At 54.0% G+C, this 15,955-nt stretch overlaps 1 protein-coding gene across 1 annotated transcript in view; it reads right to left on the reverse strand.

Moving 5' to 3' along the window:
- The window catches only part of ST8SIA5 (ST8 alpha-N-acetyl-neuraminide alpha-2,8-sialyltransferase 5), a 61,828-nt gene that overhangs the window by 33,993 nt on the left and 11,880 nt on the right, over positions 1-15,955 (reverse strand). Inside the window, exon 5 of the mRNA XM_006759952.2 lies at positions 7,002-7,109. Coding sequence (XP_006760015.2) covers positions 7,002-7,109 — 108 coding nt within the window. The remainder of the gene's footprint in view (positions 1-7,001; positions 7,110-15,955) is intronic.

Genomic DNA, 15,955 nt, shown 5'->3' on the forward strand with positions numbered 1-15,955 from the left:
TTCCTTTGGGGGAGGGGAGCTCTACTGCTCCATCCGTCTCTAAAGACGACTGACCTGAGGAAATGAAATTGCCGGAAGCACGGCCACACTAATCACCTCTAGTGTGCTTCTGACAGATGCCCATGGACTGCATTCTGGAGGGGCCGTGGAAATCCCTGTTTGGTCTGGATATAGCCCATCATGCAGACATCAAAAATGAGGCTTCCATTTTTTGGTGTAATGACATAGGAAGAGGCTCACATGGTAACATTGAGTGGGAAATGCAAGTTATAAAACTGTGGTTTTATAAGAAGAATTACATACACATACGTGAATGCATGGGGAAGTGGGGAGCTGTAATAAAATATTAATAGTGGGTTTCTTCGAGTGGTTTTAAAAAATACTTTTCTGGCCCTGGCTGGTTTAGTTCAGTGGATAGAGCATTGGCCTGCAGGTCCCAGGTTTGATTCCGATCATGGGCACACGGGCTGTGGGCTCGGTCCCCCGTAGGGGGCATGCAGGAGGCAGCCAATCAATGATTTTCTCTCATCATTGATGCTTCTATCTCTCTCCCCCTCTCCCTTCCTCTCTGAAATCAATAAAAAATACATTTTTTTTTAAAAAAAATTTTTAAAAAGCCTTTTCTGTAATGGAATTATGACTCTTTTATTATTGGGAATCACTAGTAAATGCCCTTTTAAGTCCTAGATGTCCCTTGAAACTGTTCTAGCTTCCCTTAACCTGCTAGAAGACTGGGAGAAGCAGTTTCTCCAACCTTCTTAACGCCATTAGCCTCTCAAGGTGAGTTTGTCACTGTCTCTTCTTTCAATTCAGGAAAGACGATCTCTATGCAGCTCGAAGGGGAGGGGGCCCTGGCATCCCATTCGGGTACCTCACTGGTATAAATAGTTCCCGCCGGCCAGATCAGGAGCCCAGCTCGTCTCAGATGCCACTTGGCTTCCGGCAGCCAAGTCTGACGCTGGTGCCAGGCTGCATCCGCCCTGCTCCCTGTCTCTGTGCCCTCGCGACTGTGGCGGGCAAGGCTGGACTGGCCTGTCTGCCTGGCCAGCCACTGGGGGCCCCCACTAAGTGAGGGGACAAATGCAGAAGGCCTAGGGCAGAGGGAGCTTGGTGGTCCCGACATGATTTCCCCTCCTCCCACCCAGACTTGGGCTCCAGCTTTACAGGCTGTGGAGGCCTCATGTCAGCAGGCCCAGGGCCTGGTGTGCAGATAGTCTGCCCGCCTTTCCCCATGAGCCTGTCCCACAGGCTCCCCTGTTGGCCTGCTCCCCCCTCCAGAGCTTCCTCAGGACCATGGGGTCTTCCTTGGGGGCCACATACTTTGAGCCCAGCAACTACTGGCTGCTACAGGATGAGGCCCCTGAATTCCACTTCCTATCTGGAGGAGTGCCCTTCCTCCCCAGATGCTGACCTTCAGGGAACAAAAGCCCAGAGAAGGTGGCTGTGCTGAGTAAGAGCACCCCTGTTAGGCCTCCTCCAGCCCCTGGAGCAGGCCAGTGGCCCCAACTCAGGAGTCTACCCCCCCAGGTCCTGTCAGCCTGCGGCAGAGTCTCCAGGAACGACAGAGTCGTTTGTTTGTTCCACACAGGGTGGGAAACCCGCGTGGGCATGGCACTTCTACAAATTAGGAAAAAGCACCTTTTTCTCCAGGTGAATTAAGCCTCATGCCAGGCAAAAGGCTTGTCACGTGAGGGCGAGGGGGGTTTCAGCTGCACCTGCCCCCTTGGCTGGTGTTTTTGCACAGGGTCCACCCTGCACATCTGTATGTGGCAGCCTGATGCTAGACTCTAATTTTGTCTTCTTTAACCCTCCTAACTGCCCTACGAGGCAGGCATTATTTCCCCATTTTATACCCAAGACTCAGACTGCAAGGGGTCAAGTAACTTGCCCACAGGCATTGGGTTAGTAATTGGTGGCACTAGAAAGGGAACCCCAGGCTTCCAAGAGCCCAGAACCCAAGTTCTGACTCTGATAAGCCACAGGCAGGTCACTGGGGTTTTCTCAGTAAGCAGTCCCCTCCCACCCCCCAAAGCCCACAGCCCCCTTTGGCGAGCTCTGTGCTATTTCTAGAGCCAGAACAGCTGCCGGTTCCAGACAGCACACCGCCCGTCAGAGCAAACGCACAGAAATCAGTCTGAAAACTACAGCCTGACAACACAAAGGACTGAGTGTCTTCCCACACGGGTGCAGAGACAGGCACGAAGGCTTGGCTGTTGACAACGGCAGGTCACAGCTCCCACTCGTGGAGAGACCTGGCTCGGCCCGCTGCCTGGACCATGGCCCTGTGTGAGCCACGGTTTCCTCATCTGTCCACAGGGGTCCCTGAGCTATTTGGAAACGTGAGAACTGAAAGCTAAAGAGCCTGATGTTCTGAGTGTAACCGTGTTAGTCTTGTGACTGATCTGCTCCCAGCAGGGGCCTCGCTGAAGTGCCACCCCTGGCCTGGGGTGGGAGCTGGGGGTCAGGGCATAGCCCGCTGCGAAACTTCTCCCTACCCCAACCAGCAGTTCTGCAGGGCCTCAAGTCACGTGTCCAGCACATTCCTGCAAGAGCACATACTTGGGGGCCTTATTTTGGGCCCAGATCAGGGAGCCCTGACAAGCTCCCCTTGTAAAAGTCAGCTCACCGGCCATGGGCCTCCAGGTGCCGAAAGTCAATTTGGTCACCTTCCTCATGCACATCGTCCTACTGCTCCTGGGGCTTCCCCACTGTGCCCCAGGCGCCCAAGCCGAGAGCTACATCCCAGGGGCCTCTTTTCTTTCTTTTTTTTTTTTAAAAAAAAAAAGTATATTTGTATTGATTTCAGAGAGGAAGGGAGAGGGAGAGAGAGCTAGAACAATGGTGAGAAAGAATCATTGATGGGCTGCCTCCTGCAGGCCCCACACGGGGGATCGAACCTGCAGCCTGGCCGGGGCTTAGAGGGAGAGTGGGATAGAAACATCAATGATGAGAATCACTGATCGGCTGCCTCCTGTACGCCACCTACTGGGAATCGAGCCCGCAACCCAGACATGTGCCCAGACCGGGAATCGAGCTGTGAACTCCTGGTTCATAGTTTGATGCTTAACCACTGAGCCACACCAGCCGAGCCCAGTGGCCTCTTCCTAGTTCATCGCTCACTTCAGGCCTCTTCTCCAGGCAGGGCGAGGGACCTGACCTGGTCTTCTTTCTCCCTGATTAGTGTCTGTCTGGAATCCTCTTCCTCGTGTGTCTTCTCAGTTGCTACAGAGCAGAGGCCAGCCTTGAGCAGCCTTCCCCAACCTCCAGCATGGCATTGACGAAGAGGGTGCGGGGTGCGGGGTGCGGGCTGCGGGCTGCACATGGCCACATGGAGTGGGAGACGGGGACAGCCCTGGGTGCCTTACTTTCTGAGCCCCCCCTAAGCTGGTTATGGGGTGGGTGCTTGCTCCTCGCAGCCCGACCCAGACCCCGACCCTTTTTCTTTCCATCTCCATTTATTTACATTCTTACTCCATTCGGTGGCCTCTGCCTTCACTAAGTGACTGGTATAAAATTCCCACAGATGGTCAGGGAGGCCAGGAACATGGGCGCGGTGAAGAGGAGAGGAGGGAGATTAGATGATGGCTGTTGAAGGGGGTAACAGACAGTTTGGAGAGCTGATGTGGGGGGAGGAAGGGGGGAGGCCCTGACAGGCACCCATCATCTTCTGACCTGGAAACGGAGCCCCAAGAGGCAGCATCTCCTACCCAGACTCCTCCGTGTGTCAGGGGCAAAGAGTGGGCCAGACTCTACTGGGGAGGTCCACTCAGGGAACCCCGAAGCGGGGGTTTTATAGGTGAGGAAACTGAGGCATAGAAAGGTTCATGTAAGCCCCCTCCGTGTGTCAGGGCGCCCACAGCCCTGCCCGCACAGTCAGCCTCCTCCCTGTGTCAGGGCGCCCGTAGAGGGTGACACACAGAAGATAAAGGTCCTACCCCCGGCTCTGAGGCCCACGCTAGGTGCCCGGGAGGGAAGGGGAAACTGTGCCAACTTTGTCTGGTTTTTCCAGCACCCAGCCCAGAACACTCTGCCAAACCTGAGTCTCCGAATTCTTCCCAGCTGGATGGAGCCCAGGAGCGCTGTCCCTTTATTTATGTATTTATTTCTGTCCTTCCGCAGAAGTGAAATTGACCAGAAAGGCTTAGGCTAAGCCAGGCTGCACCACGGTGCGGGCGTGCAGACCCTCTGCTGCCTGGCCCCCCACAGCTGTCACCACATCTGGAAGTCCACGATGCATAGTTCTTTCCTTTGGGGTGACCTTGCCACTGAGGGCTCCTCTCTGAAAGGCAGAAATCCCAGGAGCGTTTTGGGGGTAATAATCAGGAAATGCTAAGCACAGGGACGGGGGGTAGAGGGTGACACACAGAAGATAAAGGTGGGAAAGAGGAGAGGGGAGACGGGAAACCCTACAGATCACCTTGCCTGTAGCGCTAAGGACAACAGTCATTATAGGAAGGGAATACGTACATAATTACCTACCTGAGTCACTATGGCATTTATTAGTCTACCTGCCGGGGGCGAGGACAGCATGGAGGACTTGGGAAGAAAGCTCAGGAGAGCCACCCAACCCTGCGTGACTTGCCCGCAGCCCAGAAGGGAGGATCCCTCTACCCAGCATGGCCGGTCAGTGCTGGGGCCCCAGAGTCACACTGCATGGGGTGAGTTCCAGCTCCTCCACCAGCACCTGGAAGTGGCGACTCAGTTTCCTCATCTGTAAAGGGGGCAATGACAGAAGCCACCCTATGGGTTTGAGGGTGAGGATTAAAGGCAGTAAGATGCCTGGCACCCAGCCCCCAGTAGTGCTTGGCCACGGGCATGGCCTGTGGAGGTCCAAGCCAAGTCTCACCCCTCCGCGGAAGCGCCTCCGACTTCCACTCCGAGCCCTTGGAGCCCTCGCCATCTGGCCCACACAGCTTATCGCCTCATTATATACAGTCTTGAAACAATTAGGGAACAATTCAACACAGCATAATGAAGCGCTGAACTGAAGTCCCTCCACCTCCTTCCTGCTCTGAAATACGACTGTTCCAAACCCCATATTGTGCAGTGCACGCTAGACACACACACAGATGGATCTCAGCCGAAAGGACTCCGGCCCAAGCACTCAACCCTCAGCTTGGGGCCTGCTCTTTCCTCCTGTGGCCGGCTACCCTCCCACTGGGATGCCCCGACCCCAACTTGAAGCCCAGCTGCACAGGGAGAAAGCTGCCCAGGAGCAGGCAGCTTAGGTGAGTGGCAGCATGGCCAGCTCTGCTCCAGAACCCAGAGGGAAGTGCCCCTGAAGCTGCCTTTGCACACCGCCCCCTGCCACCCTGCCCCAGGCCAGGGTGCCTCAGGCTGTGCAGAGCCTGTGAGAAGTGGCCAATGAGGCCAGCCAGCGAGGCCACTTGTGGGCTGGTCTGAAGTTAGAGGGCCCACAAGACCCTGCATGCACAGGGTCCGGCCCGGCTCTCCAGGGCGGGGGGCTCCGTGGGGTTAGAGGGATGCCTGAGCAAATGCAGAAGGGTTTATGCAAACTGGCAGAGAGTTCTCCGTGTGGGCAATGATAGAAATAGCCCTCTGCACAGACACATCACACAGAACATCGAGTTAAAGGGGCTATCAGGGAAGGCTTCAGGGAGGAGGTGGGGGCAGGAGGCGGAAACTGGAGGGAGGACAGGACTTGGATCGGGGACAAGGTGCAGGTGGCAGACGCTGGCAGGGGGAAAAGCTGGAAACAGCCCTTGTGCAGTGGTCTCAGGGCGGCTGCCCAAACCGGCCCCCAGGAGCCAGTCCCGTCTTGGATTAGCACTTTCCACAGAAACCTCTTTCCACAGAAACCTCTCCATGAGCTTTGAACCTTCCCTGGCAGGCAAACACTTGCTGACATGCCGAGACCACCCCCCTATCTGCGTGGGCAGGTCTCACAGCGAAGGGCTGACATTGGAGCCTCAACATTTGGAAGGGACAACTCTAGACTCCTCACTCTCGCTGGTGACATCCCAGGGGCCAGAGCTCCCAGCACACACCTGCGGAAAGAACTGAGCTCCTGAGAGGCCCTGATCCCAGTTCACGGCCTGCAGACCTGTCTGTGGACACCTCCCCGACTGAGTGTTTATATTACAGCCATATCTTTTCTTTTCCAAAGCACTGGGCAAAATCGTCCATACTGGGGGTCCCTGAAGAACATACCACTTCTCTGCAGGGGCGGCTTAATGTTTTGGTGTCAGTATTAACAGCAGCAGACACTCAGGCCTCTTTCCCAGGGAAACGGACTGAGAGTCAGCTGGCACTTAGAGATGCAAAAATGAAGGAACAAAACAATGTAATCAGCCCCTGGAAACCCCCGGCTGGCAGGTTCCAGCCACACCCAGCTCCAAGCAGAGCGTGCATCCAGCCTGAGAATATTCTGTTTTCTCTCATTCAACAAACAATTACTGAACTCCCACTGCTGAGCATGCAGACTGCCCTGAATCACTGATTTCAGCTCCAAACACCACAGCAGATCGAGAAGAAATAACCCCGTGATGGTGTGAATGTCAAATCTCAGTTGCAGTCTTGATGGCAACGGTCCTTCCCGAGCCAGGGTCACCCTCATGGGTGGGTGGAGCCGTCGGAACCGCCTTCACAGTGTGATTGCAGAGGAGCAGGGAGCCCAGCTGCCACCCACCCCTGCTGCCACCCCCACACACCTGGACACACTTGCAGGCTGATACTCGAAATCCTTGCAGCAGCTATGGACCGAGGCTCCACCTCAAATGGAGGCTTGCGACCCAGGCTGCCTCCCCAGCCCACCCCCAGCAGAAGGGGGCCAGTGAGTCGCTACTTGGTTTGGTTGGGTCCTGGCCTCACCCCTCATGTCAAAGGACACAAGTCAGGATCCCAAGATGCAGTGAGCTTTGAGCCACTGCGCCAAGCTGGCTTCTTCCCCGAGGGCCGCTCTGGGGGTGAGCCACGGGGTGGGGGCTGCAGGGTCACCCCAACAGGCTTCCCCCTCCCTGGTTATTCGCCCGGGTCTGTACCTGGAGCTGGAGTCACTGCCGCCGGGTGACTCTGGGTCGTCCGTGGCATTAAAGAGCCCCGTCCAATTGTCCAGCTGGTCGCCACTCTGCCAACCAAACTGGAGGCCTCTGGCAAGAGAACGAGGCAGTCGGTACTCGCACTCAGGTGCTGGGGTAAGCCTGTCTACCAGAGAGCCACGGCTGCCGTGTGTCCAGTGGCACATCGCCTCGACCACACACTCAGTGGGGACGCGGGTGATGTCCAACCGTGGGGACGATGATAATAAACCTTTACAGGGGTCTCTGCTCAACTGCATCCCCTCATCGCACCTTTGCTGGCAGAGCTGAGGTTTCCCACTGCTCACACAGGGAAACTGAGGCTCAGCCAAGTCCAGGTCACGGTGCCCTCCTGCCTCCCAAGTGGTGTGTCCCTCAGTTCCCGCCTCTAGAGACCTACACGAGAGCCCCTGATCGCCACACTGTCCTCAGAGGCCAGACACACTGCAAAGCTTTTAGTGACACCTGGGTTTCCAACGCAGGACACGCCTCCTAGGTTAAGACGCTGGACTCAAAGCACAAAGTAATCTCTGCTCCCTCCCCAAACCTGGCTGAAATGATAGCAAAGGGATATATAGAGACCTGCGCTTGGAGCCAGGGATGGAAGGGGGCTAGGGACAACACTGGGGGAGCTGACAAGGAGGTGGGGAGCCCTAACTGTCCACCAGAAGCAAGTCTATTCCCCTCGCACAGCTCAGGAAGCCGGGGGTGGTTCCGTGGTGGCCTCGCTTTCCCTTCACAACTCTCCTTGGACCATCGGGACTATGACACACCCTGGCTAACACATCCCATAACAATCCAGCCAGGCGTTAATATTTATGTTCCCACAAAGTGCTCCACTTCCACCAGGGAGTGGAGTCAGGCCTCCGGAGAACAGAAGGGGAATGAATGAAGCTGGGGAAGCCAGGGTGTGCGTCCTGCCTGCCAAGGTAGGTGCCCGAGCGGCAGTGCCCTGCTGCCATTTGGGAAGGTAGGAAGATAGCCACACACACACACACACACACACACACACGCACATGCACACACATACACACGTACACACATACACACACATATACACACATACACACACACACACCAACAAAATGGCACTGTTTCCCAAAAGATGCTAGAAATTCAGACTTTACGACCCCAAATTTTCAATGCTGATCCACTCATTCAAGCTTGAAACACACTGCATACCAAATACTCCTAGCAGCCTGGGATCCCCTTGGGCGACCGACCCCCTCCTTATATCATCTTGCTGGATCCTGGCCTTCGTCCAAAGAGGGAGACAAAGTGTGCCTCGCCCATCACAGATGAGGAAACTGAGGCAGACAGCGGGAAGTGGTCTCTCAGCCAGCTCAGGACCTGGAACCCAGGAGTCCTGACTCCCAGTTCAGCTCTTTGGCTAGGAAAGTTCTGGCTCCCGTCCCAGGAGTCAGCTACACACAGCACCCCTTGGGGTCTCCCAGCTTGGCGGCTGGGTCAGTGACCTCAGCTGCCGCCTCATGCACCAGACGTGCCCACCTTTGCAAAAGGCCCCCACAGAGGGAGCCCGGTAGGAGCCTTCAGGAGCTCTGCCTGCACCACCCCGTTCCCTCCTGCTCCACAAAGCATACAATAGAGATGCAAATAACTGAGCTGCTATGATTACAAGGATACTTTGGGTTTGGCTCTATTTGAAAAATAATAATAATGAAAGAAAATCATTCACAAAACATCAGTACTTACCTTTCCTGGGGGGGATAACCTATTGCATTACTCGTTTGTATTCTCTCTCCCCTGGTCCAAGAAGGGAGCTTAGCTTCATTACCCCTCTTACTTTAGGGCCACGTGGGCTGTTGGGGCTGAAAGAAGCCCTGCTAGGCCGTTCTAAAGGGCAGCAGGAGGGCCTTTGAGCCTGGGGAGGGCTGGGTGGAGGGCTGGGTGGACGTGGTGAAGTCACAGCTGAGCAGAAAGTTCCCCAGGCCCAGGAAGCTATGGTGGCTTGGGGTTCCTCCCCTAGGTCTCCCCTTAAATGGACAGGAGGACCCAGAGAGACTAATGCTTCGGGACCTCAGGAGGCTAGACCCAGGGCTCTAGGAGCCCCCAGAGAGCAGTGAGCAGATTGGCTGAGGCTGGGGTGGCCTGGGGAGTCCCCCCCAATCTTTGTTCCTTAGCAGCCTCCATGACCTTCACATGACCCTGAGGGGGGCGAGGTGGAGGGAAGGCTCCTCAATAATGACAAACTAAATTTTCCACCAGCTGGTGGCTGAGGTTTAGTCCTTTTCTTAATCAAAAGAAAATGAGGCAATGGGCCATTTCTTTCAAACCGAGCTTGCGAAATGAAATGCATAAACACGCTTCTATTATTAATCAGCAAATCACTTGCATTGTACCTCACAGCCTCCTGAAGATATCTTGCCTTTATCCATCCGTGCTATTTTTATTTTATTATATATGTATACATATCAAATATTTATCTTGTTGTCTTATTCTAAACTTATCGCACAGCCATGCCAGGCTGGGTGCTGGGGTTCAACAGTGAGCAAACTAACAAGAGCCCTGCCCCTCGTGACGCGCAATTTCTACTAGAGGGAGACAGACGTAGCAATTGTAAACTAAGGAGCGACACGGTGTGTCATGGGTCAAATGGCGGAAATGCTGTGGGAAAAAGGAAAGGGGGGCGGGGGACAAGTGTTTGGGGGAGTAAGGGGTGCTACCCCACATGGGATAGGTTTCTTCCTGAGAAGTGCGTCCAAGCAGGACACGAAGTGGATGGTGGGTGATGCGGGAGCAGGCGGATCCTGTGGAAGAACGCCCCGGAGGAGGATCATCCATTCCAATGGCCCTGGGCAAGAGTGTGGGGCTTATTCTAGGGCTGGCAAGGTGCTGCGTGAGTCAGGGGCAGCTGGCAGGTGATGTGGCATCAGTTCAGAGAAGCAGTGCCCCTCCGTATGGCCCCTCAAAGCTATCTGGGAGGGAGGTGGGTCCCATCTGCTGAGGACCACCCGGGAGTCTAGTGCTGGGCCCTTCCTGGGGCGCCCAGATTGCTCTCCTCCGCCTCTCACAGTGCTCTGCCCTCTCCAGGCCACATAAGGGGCGGTGGGTGGTCAGGGACACCTCGCAGATAAGGTGCTGGGACCTGCCCACCCAGGTCAGAGTGGAAAGGCCCGCCAGCTGGGACACCTTCTCAACGGGATGAATGAGATCAATGACCAGCTCCATGTGTCCCTGCCCGTCCTGGCTCCTGACTCACTGGTGACTCATGATTTCCCTGTGAAGCATCAGATGCTAACATTCCCCACCACCCCCCGCCCCCCCAGAACCTCAGGGGGAAAAGGAAGTGGGATCATCCCCAGGGTTCGCCTATGGGGCCCTTCATTTGGGCACCAGAGAGGGTGCTGAGTGAGGGCCTCCTGAGAGAGAAGAGGAACAGGCTACTCCTCAGGCTGGTCCCCACGCTCTCCATCCCCAGAGGGGAAAGGGGGGGGGGGGGCAGAACAAGTGGCAGGACCTGTAGAGGGAGGGTCTACAGGCAGCAGAGAGCTGGCTTCTTTGACAGACCTCAGCCTGCGACCAGGGTGCTGGTGAGCAGACGAAGCCTCCCGTTCTAAGGCCTATGGCTACTAGTAAGTGGCTGGGGCAGGGCCCAGGGGGAGTCCAGAGCTGGCAGTGTCATGGTGGGACAGGGAGGGTGCACACGGGTGCATACAGCCATGGGAAGGATCCAGAGAGAGAAACTGGACAAGCTCCAGGCACTGCTCTGGGACCACCTCACCACCCCTGCCTTTGCACCCCAGAGGAACCTGGGCCCTCCCCCCAGGCCAACCTCCAAACAGTCCTGCTCCCTGGCCTGACATCCCAGACCTATAGAGCCTGCCCTGGGGGCCAGAGCCACATGCGTGGGCACCCAGACCATCCACTAATGCCAGGCCCCTTCCAGCTACTCTTTGTTAAATAGTCAACATCCCTTTCAAGGAGGCGCACACACCAGCCTTCCAGCTCTCCTCTGGCGCTCGGGCCCCGAACTGTGATGTTACCTGGCTACTCACCACCCTGATTACTGTCTCCTCTGAAACCTACAAGGTTTACAGTCTACGCCACACAATTATGAATGTATTTGAACTGTCTTACGTATTTTTCATATTTGTCTCTTTTAGTGTTCTGGAAGTTCCTCAAAGACATGAATCATACCTAATAATTCTTTAGTAGCATTCCCTCTTCCCGGACACAAAGCTGAATGCTCCTTGATGGTTAGAAAAAAGCTTTGGGACTCCCTTTGTATGCATCCATTCATTCAACAATTCATGTCAGGCACTGGGCTAGGTCCTGGGAATTCAGGGATGAATACAACATCTCTTACAAGGGTCTTACAAGCTGTGTGACCTTATATAAGTTACTCACCCTCTCTGAGTAAGTATTAAATGAGGATGATCATATCTGTTTAACAGGATCATGGTGAGGATTAAACGAAATAATCCTCATTCAGGATTATCTGTTTAGGTCAGAGCCTGGCTCATAATCTCTTAGTGAATGTTAATAATTAATGTTATTACCTGATGAATCCATCACCTGTATGTGTGTGTGTGTGTGTGTGGTGGGGGGAGGGGGTCCCTACACATAGGATTAAGGGCTATATCAGAGAATGACTGGGTGAGAGGTTATTAGATGAGAAGTGAACAGGCCTGGATAAGTCAAAGAGGAGAAGCCAGATCCTCTAAGAGGTAAACATTTCCAGAAAGTGCAAATGGCAAAAAGAAAAGGACTAGAAAGAAATGGGCAAAGGAATAGAGTGAGAGGGCAGCACTGTGTCCCTGGGGGACACTGGGGAAGGATCAGGAAGCTACTATCTGCCACTAGTGCAGGCTGGACACACAGCAGGCCCGGGCCAGGACTAGAGTGAGCAAGCAAGGCTCCCAGGGCACAAATGAGGGCGGCCCCATCTCAGGCTCGTGCAAGTGCAAGCATGTCAAACATGCGGCCCACTGGCCACGGGCTTGACATGCTTGACAGGGTCAGCACAAAAGAGGGGCCCTCCTTCAGTTTTGTCCCCCTGGTGCCTTGCTGCCTCCCCCTCGTGCTAGCCCTGCAGTAGGTACTTGGTGAAAGCTTGCTCTGACCAGCCAAACTGTTGTTCGGACAGCATAGGACACACCCCAGGTGGCTGTCAGCCCAGCTCCTTCCTCCTCTCTAGGGCACCACCCCTCCGGACCCACCACTGCATCCATCCTCTGTCCCCTGGCCCCCATCTTCAGGGCTGTGCCTGTTCCTCTGGGCCGTGGGACCGAAGTCTCTGTCCCTGGTCAGGGGACATTAGCTTGGCGAGGACAGCACTTTGAATACATACTTTGGACACAGCACCAAGTCAGGTTGTACTTTTCCTTGACCCAGTTTCTTAACCTCAAGTCTCAGGCCGGCACCAGCCGAACGCAGGCAGCCCAGATGGGCACCCAGGAGGCGCAGGAGAGGAAGGTGGGGGAAGACAGCGCCCAGGAGAGTCCGCTCTGCAAAGGCCGGCGAACGCCCAGCTCAGCTCCTGGCCCTGTGCAGCCACACAGAAAGCAAGAGGGCAGCGCTGGGCGGGAAGTGCTAATTCCAGGCAGCACGGCACAAGGAAGCCGGAGCCGGAAGGACTCTGTGGGCTGGGAACCAGAGGAGGAGCAGGACTGGACTGGCAGAGAGGCGGCTGGGAAGGCACAGCAGTGGGGACAGCGGGTGGGTCAAGGCACAGCCTCAGGACAGCCGTGACGTGGGTCCGAGACTGACCCCTGGCTGCCAGCAGCGATGCTCTCCTTAAAGAGTGGGGCTCAGGCCCAGACTTCCAGGCCCAGACTGATCCCAGGAGTGAGACTCGTGTTTGGGGAGGAGGAGGGATGAGCCACTTCCATTTCCTGCCATGCGGCAGATGGAAACCGCCTCGGTGGCAGGTGCCCCTTCCGGAAGAAGGATCCTTCCTCACCTGCCGGGTGCAGGGAGGGCCCCTCTGGGAACCTGGGATGTCTCAGGGGAGGAGAGTCAACTGGGCCAAGGTCACGCCCTCTTCCAGACCCAGCCCACATCCAGGGACTGAAAACTCATACAGAGGCATGAAGGCCTGGCTGCGGGGCTGCCTGTGGGTTGGCCAGGGCCTTCATGGGGACCGCAGGTGGCTCAGTTTCTCCCTCGGCTCAATCTCCCTTCTGAGGTGCAGATTCCAGAGCACATCTCCCCAAGCATGCTGCTCGCATCTCTGGTTGAGGGTCTGCTTTCCAGGAACCCCCTCTGCACCATCCCCATTGAAACACTGAAATAACGATTAAAATGCGTATCGATGCCTTCCTAAACAGATGAATAATCTGGCAGGGAAAGAAGCAGTAGATGAGTTCTAAGCCAGAAGCTGCCTTAGGGATCTGCCAATCCCCATAATTCATACCTTCCTTTTAGAGGCCATTATATTATTGTAACAAGCAAGTACTAACCCAATGGAAGCGGTCTCACTATATTATAGTAGACAAAACATCTCAAAGCACTACTAGCAATAAAGTCACTATATTACAATAAAAGATTCAGTTCATTAGGAGGACGATAGATCTAAACTAGTAGGCATCTAAAAATATCACTCCAATCTGCATAATGTGAAAGCTGAGAGGAGAAACTGATAAATCCACTATTATAGAGGAAGATTCCATCACACAGCTTTTCAAAATTGATGGATGGAGCAGAACAAACAGAAAACATCAATAAGGATACAGAAGAATGACACTTTTTTTAAGTACACACAAAATAGTTATAAAAATCACCCACCTACTAGACTACAAAGCAAATCTCAATAAATTTTCAAGGATCAACATTATAAATACCATGTTGTCCTACAATGCATTTGGGTTCAAAATTCAAAACGATAAGTAAAACCCTAGCCAATTTGACTCAGTGGTAGAGCATCAGTCTTCGGATCAAAGGGTCTCTGGTTCGATTCTGGTCAAGGGCATGTACCTTGGTTTCAGGCTCCTCCCAGGCCTGGACCCTGGTCAGGGCTCGTGCAGGAGGCAACCAATCAATGTGTTTCTCTCACATCGATGTTTCTCTCTGTCTTTCCCTCTCCCTTCCACTCTCACTCTAAAAAAAAAAAAAGGAGATCAATGGAAAAATAACCTTGAGTGAGGATTAACAACAACAACAAAAAAGATAAGTAAAAAAAAGGAAGTATTTGGAAATTTTAGAGCATTTCTAAACTTATGAGTGAAAATAATAATAAAAATTAGAAAATACTTGAAATTCAAAATAGTGAAAGTACTTCTGGTAGTTATTATGTGTATGACCTTGAACAATTACTTAGCCTCACTGTGCCTTAGTTTCCTCACCTATAAAATGAGAGCAGTAATAGTATCTACTACTTGTTAGAATTCAGAATGGTAATATACAAAGCACTTGGACCAGGACCTGGCACGTAGTAATGCAATAGAATTCTGAGTTGTTATCATTATCATCATCATCTCAAAATTGAATGGCTACAACTAGAGAACTATTTAGAGGAAACTGCATAACCTTACAAATTTACATTAGAAAATAATAAAGACTGGAACTTAAAGAGATAAGCATACAACTTAAGAAGTTAGAAAAAGAACCTGGCTCAGGGTCAGGGTGGCTCCATGAAGTGCTAACCAATGGTGAGGCCAAGTGCCGCAGTGTGGGTAGGGCCACACATGGGAGAGGTGAGAGGAGGCTGTGCCACATCTCTGCACCTCTGCTGCCTCCTTCTTTAGTTCTGGATGTGCCCTACCCCAATCTTATCCTTCCCTCAAAGACCCACTCAGGTTCCACCTCCTCCAGGAAGCCTACCCTGACTACTTCAGTACAGTGGTGCCTCCCTCCTCAGACATTTTAACACTTCATAGCTGTCTCATGTGGTCATTTTGTTTCCCCCAAACAGAATTCCATCCCCCTGAACACCAGGACCACATCGTTCTGGCGCCCTTCCAGAATCAGGCACATATAAGCTTTGCTTGCTTGGTTGGATTAGCCAGGTCCCTGGAGTAAGGCCAGGGGAGGTGGCGCCTGAGACTTAAGGGCCCAGGGTCTCTGTGTGAGCGAGAATGAGAACAACTGGAATGCCCACTGAACCCCGAGCAGCCAGCCCATCCACTCAGGACCAGGGAGGGCTTGGCAGAGCAAGCAGTAGCGGTTGAGTTGACATTTGCCATGGTCACTGATATTCTTCCACTTTTGATAAGGCAGCAGGGATCCCTGCAGCCCCTCTGGTTCTGGGTAGGTGCCAGCAGGGGGCAGGAACCCAGCGCCAACCTGCTGAGGAACAAGTGCAGCAGGGGAGGCTGCAGCAGGCTATGTGGGGCCCCGCTGTCCTTGAATACGGACATGGTTAGGGGGAGGAAGCAGGCCCAGTGGGCTCCAACAAGCCAGGAAATTCTCGGAAAATGTCCTTTAAAGCCACAGCACCAAGCTCATCCACCACCTTCCACCAGGAAGAACACTGCGGGGGACAGGCCGGAGCAGGGGCAGTCTAAAGCAAATGTCCAGACAAGGGACCTCACAACCCCAGCCCTGGGACATGGAAGGAGGTGGCTGCCGGCTTCCTACTCGGAGCACCAGGGTCTCCGCAGCAACCTCACTCTCCCACGTCCAGGCTCGGTCCAGAATGGGGGGCACAAATGATGAAGGAGAACAACCGTTGTATGTGCAAGTTTAGGGAAGAAATGGGATGTTTACATAGCGAGAGAGGCGTTTTGTTTCCTATCAGCCTGGGGGAGGAGCAGTGAGAGTGGGGAGACACTGGCAGCAAAGGGAAAACCTCCAGCAGAAAGGAGATGTGGGCTCTTTGCAAAAGAGGTTCTGAGAGAGCTGGTCTATCCGCGCTCTTCCCAGGTCCGGAAACCAGGCAGGTAACCCTAAGCTTGCCTCCTCAGCCAGCAGGGCAGAGCCGGCAAGGAACCGAGGCTGGGCCCAGTCTCCCAGTGACA

The sequence above is a fragment of the Myotis davidii genome, unplaced genomic scaffold, assembly GCF_000327345.1.
Source record: "Myotis davidii unplaced genomic scaffold, ASM32734v1 scaffold815, whole genome shotgun sequence".
Classification (NCBI taxonomy): Eukaryota; Metazoa; Chordata; class Mammalia; order Chiroptera; family Vespertilionidae; genus Myotis; species Myotis davidii.